This window comes from Pteropus vampyrus, unplaced genomic scaffold, assembly GCF_000151845.1.
Source record: "Pteropus vampyrus isolate Shadow unplaced genomic scaffold, Pvam_2.0 Scaffold175, whole genome shotgun sequence".
In the NCBI taxonomy this organism is placed as follows: Eukaryota; Metazoa; Chordata; class Mammalia; order Chiroptera; family Pteropodidae; genus Pteropus; species Pteropus vampyrus.
Window position 1 is genome coordinate 12,208 of NW_011888956.1, and position 4,822 is coordinate 17,029.

Genomic DNA, 4,822 nt, shown 5'->3' on the forward strand with positions numbered 1-4,822 from the left:
TGTGCCCTCCGGTCTCCCCGCAGCCCTGGAGGGTGAGCGAACAGCAACTTCTTCCCGGGAGTGGACTCGCCAGCAGAGGGGAGTCAGGGGGGCATCGAGCTAGAGAAAGGCCTGTGGGACCGGAGGCCTCCTCCTCGCCTCTGAGTCACCTGTGAACTTCTGCTTGGCTGACAATCCTCGGCACCACCTGTGTGCCAGGTTCTGCATGCCACCCGGCTCCTCGTTTTCTCGAAGCCATAGATCTGTTGACGGCCATGGACGGGGCTTCTGATGACTCCCACGGTTCCACCCTGGTAGAATTCCACTCAATTCTGCCACCATGTGCCCCCCGCTGGCCCTGCCCTGTGGATGGGAGCTGGAGAGCAGCCCCTAGAGAGAGGAACAGAAGCGCTGGACACAGGTGTCCCCCAACTTCGGGGCCTGTATGTCCCCAAAGAGGGGGGGGTCCCTTCCTCTCCCAGCCTCAGGCTCTGTGATTTGGGGCAGCTGACCCGACCCCTCAGCCTGACCGGGCTCTCTGCGAGTGTCACCTGGCAAAAACTTCCAGGTCAGCGTGGTCTACTGGGACCAGGAGAGGCTGGCAGGCTGGATGGTTGGTCCCCAGGATGTTCCCTGCGGCCTCCCAGGGCGGGCCCTGCCCCTCCAATTCCTGCATTTCCTGTCTGCAGCTGGCCTCTCCCTCCCCGGAGGAGGATTTTGCCCAAGGACACGGTGTGGGTGGGGAGCCGGCCTCCTCCCTGTGCTCCGATTGCAGAAAAGGAGGGGTCCCCACCCCATGGCAAGGCCGCCACCGGAGCTCTGCCCCCACTCAGTCGCAGCCTCGTCCCAGCCCTGACCGGAGCACTCTGAGCTGGCCGGCAGCAAGCGCCATGGCCGAGAAGCTGTCGAAAGAGCAGGTGGCGGACTTGAAGGCGGTGTTCACCAGGTTCGACACGGACGGTGACGGCAACATCAACCTGCAGGAGCTGGGCGACGCCATGCGGGCCCTGGGCCAGGACCCGACGGAGGCCGAGCTGAAGGAGATCATCACCCGGGTGGACACGGACGGCGACGGCGCCATCAGCTTCCAGGAGTTCCTGGCGGAGATGGCCAAGAGGATGAAGTCCGGCATCAGCGAGCAGGACATGCGGGAGGTCTTCCGCGCCTTTGACCTGGACGGCGACGGCCACATCAGCGTGGACGAGCTCAAGCAGGCCATGGCCCAGGTGGGCGAGAAGCTGTCCCAGAAGGACGTGGAGGCCATGATCCGAGAGGCTGACGTGGACCGGGACGGACAGGTGGACTACGAGGAGTTCACACGCATCCTCACCCGCTAGTGAGGCCGGCCCGGCCGGGTCCCCCGCCCGACTCCGCCTCTGTGGCCCGGCCTGGGCACTGAGGATGGGAAGGGGATCTGGGTGGCGAGGCCCCTCGCCCCTCCTGGCCTGGGTTCCGGCCGGGGGACGTGGGGCTGTCCCTGTGCCTCTCTGCAGGGAACGGGCATGCTCCCCGCCTCACAGGGCTGTTGTGAGGGACCCGAAGCCACGTGGTGGCCCGAATAAAAGAGACGTGAGCTCCGAGGGCAGTGTGCTGTGCTGAGTGTCCGGCTGGGAGGTCGAAGGGCCCCACGCGGTGGCATCTGGGCCGCTTGGAGCCTCCGCACTGGGCCCTGAGTAGGCCAGACGGCCGGCCTTGCCTCCTCCCTGGTCCTGAGGGGGATGAGGGGCGCGGGCGTGGTTCGGGGGTACGAGGGGGGAGTGGAGCAGGCACGGTTCTCGGCCTGATTGCTGGGTCAGGGGCTGAACCCCAGGATTGGGACACCACGTAGGGCACATACAATAAAGCTTACCACCCTGTGAACACAGCCGACGGTTCTTTGGGCTCGAATCAGTTTTTAAACTGTGTGTGTGTGTGTGTGTATGGTGTGTGTGCGCGCGCACGTGCGCGTCCTATATTTGAGAGGCAGGGTCCTGTAGGTTTACATACCGCAGAGGGAGAGGCACTGGAGGACCAGCCCGGCCTCGCTGGGATGAGGGGGGGACAGTCGGGGGTTGGGAAGGAGCGGGCTGCCGTGATGGGCACAGTGGCGGTGGCTCTCGAGTTGGGGCCACTGGCCGGTCCTGTGTGAGGGAACACGGGCTGGATGCTCCCGAGCAGAGGGCCAGTCACCTGTCAGCTGCTTCCCTCCTCTGCTGCCGCTCACAGCCCCTCCCTCTGTGAGCTGGGGCTGCTTCCCAGGATTTGGGGGCACCCGAGAGGAGACGGGAGACGGTCCTCGGCTGCCCCGCCCACCCTGATGCCAGAAGGCGCCATCTGAACTTGGGTTTTTGGTGTCCCGCGTGGCTTTTAGAAGTCGGAACCATTCACGGCTGCTGGGCTCAGCTCTGGGGTTCCGAGGGCCCCTCTCGCGGCTCTCAGAGGCAGCCCGGTCTGAGCTCCTCTCGCACGTGAGAGAACCGACGCCCGGGGTGGCGAAGGCACCAGCTGGCAGCGTCCGCAACCAGCTCTGTGACCTCGGGTGCCGCTCACGAACGGGCCCCCTTCCTCCCCGTTTCATCTGACTGAGTGACGTGTAAGCCCGAACTCTCAGCGATGACCGACTTTATCTTGTCCCGGTTTGTGTCAGGTCTGTGGTTCCCAGCTCAGGGTGGGGACAGGCGGAGCCGGCTTACCTGGGGGGTTATTGCAGAATACTGGCCCTGTACCAGCCGCCCCTGCATGCACCATGCCCCTGCGTGGCAGCCTGTCCAGTTCGTCCAGTTACTCCCCCGTGGGTCACCCAGCGGGGGCTGCCTCAGCGCTGACGTCGTCCTTTCATTCCCCGCCTTGCGACATTATCAGTGACCACGCCGGTCTCCTGTGACCCTCACACGCTGCAGTCTGGTTCCTCCCAGCCCCGTCCTCAGAGTCTGGCCAAAGTCCCTCCAGTGTGTGGCCTGTGGCTGGACACGGTGAGGGGAGGTCCTGGGTGTGAGGGCTGGGTGCTGGCCACGGGGCTAGGGGTACCGTGAGGGGACAAGGGAGGGAGGGGCGGGGGAGGGCGCAGGCGGGGAAGGAGTTATCTGGAGATACAGTCGGGAGGAGAAGGGAACGGGGGCCTTGCACCCCTGGAGTGTGATTGGAGAAGGGGGCGGCAACGTGCTCCCTGTGTCCGGGACGGGGTGCTCCCTCCACAAAGCCCATTCTCGAAGGGACAGAGGTCACAGCGGCCTGAGTGACTAGTGCATTAGTGATTCCTAAATGCCAAGCAGTCCGAGATGACGTTTCCCAGTCTCTGTGTGGAAACGAGGGAAATAAAGACGTTTTGGACTAACCTGATGCATTTGGTTTTTAAGTTCCGAGAACATGCTCCTCGTTTTACATTTTTCGCGTTAGATGTTCTTCCCTTCACGGAGCTATTGTAACTGCAGAGGATAGTTTTGCGTTTTGTGTTTTTTTTTTTTTTTCCATGTTCTTACTCTGAGCCCTACAAGTGCCCCAAATTAATTTTGACATTTTACTGGCCTACGAGGTTTGACGTCTGAAGACAACTCACTGTGCAAGTCCGTGGAGTGTAAAATTGATTGTCTTTTCTTTAAAAAAAAAAATGCTTTTTTGCCCCCTGACATGGCAGAAACACGTGGCTCACACACGGGAACAGCGAACCCCAAGTTCAGGAGGGAGGCACACAGGCCCCCAGCGGAGGCCTCGTGCTTTGTTGCTTCATCCGGCTGCTGAAACAATAAAATAAAATAATGCACACTGCACGGAGGATTAAGATGCAGAGAAATGAGCCGCCGGCTGCTCAGGACCACAGGTGTGGCTGGTGTTGGAGCCAGGACCTTGGGGGCTTCTCACTGGGGATCTGGTCCCAAAAAGGGCTTGATGGGGCCTCAAGGCGAGAAGCAAGCAGGGACTTCTTCATCTACTGCCCCAAGAGAACAGAGAGAATCTGAGGGTCTGGGACAGAAAGTGACTCATTTCAGGCACTGCATGGCAGAAGGGCCTGGAGGGGACTGAGGGCTCGGAGGGCCCTGCCCTCCAGCAGAGCCTCGGTCACCTGCCCGGAGGATCTGGCCCCGGAGGATCTGGCGTTGGGGTTGGCTGGGACCCCCAGGACAGAATGTCTTCCGGAAGCTGGCATCCCGAGTTTCAGAGGCCCGCTCACACCTGACTCTGCAGGAGATGCAGAAAGCGCTTTGGGTCGACCCCAAGCTTCCTTGAAGCCTTGGAGGGTGGGGCGGGGCTATGCCCCCCAGCATTTTAAACAGCTTTCCGAAGCCCCCAGCCGCCTTCGTGAGAATGGCAGGGATGAGATTCATTTTGGATGGGATGTGTGGCCAGGTTTTGAAGATCTCTCTGAAGCAGTCTTCGTCCAGCTGAATATGTGAGTTCCCTGTAGTTTTTCACCTGTGGCTCGGTGACTTATGTCCATTGCAGTCACTTAAACATTGCGCCACGACCAGACAAAGACCGAGGAGCTCTCTGCTCGTTTTCTCAGCCCACGGGGTCTATAAGCTCGGGGAAGACGAACTGATCCTTTTCGGGCCTGCGAGGTTTCGCGAATCATGGGTGGGGCCGAGTTCTCTCTCCTAACAGATCCATCCGGACTGTCCGCCACCTTCGTGCTCCTTCGCCTTTGCTGATTAATCAGCGGGCTCCGTCCATGGATATGTGCGTGTGCGTTCAGCATGTGGTAAGTGCTCGGTATCTGACACATGAATCACACACAAAACCGACCTTCCGCCGAGCAGGACTGAACCCACACAGTCTGGTTGGGGCGAGAACACAACTAATCTAGACTAACGCGAAATTGCCCCAGATGTTTCTAATTCCATATGCTAAACAATACCTTTTCTTCACC

The 4,822-nt window shown here is 60.6% G+C and overlaps 1 protein-coding gene across 2 annotated transcripts in view; it reads left to right on the forward strand.

Annotated features, from left to right (window-relative positions):
- Positions 1 to 1,843, forward strand: part of LOC105299180 (calmodulin) — an 11,059-nt gene extending 9,216 nt beyond the window's left edge. For both annotated transcript variants that reach the window (XM_023536974.1, XM_011370789.2), the window contains one exon: positions 669 to 1,843. In XM_023536974.1, the coding sequence (XP_023392742.1) occupies positions 870 to 1,316 (447 nt within the window). In that variant the 5' untranslated portion in view covers positions 669 to 869 and the 3' untranslated portion in view covers positions 1,317 to 1,843. The remainder of the gene's footprint in view (positions 1 to 668) is intronic.
- Positions 1,844 to 4,822: the final 2,979 nt, after the last annotated feature.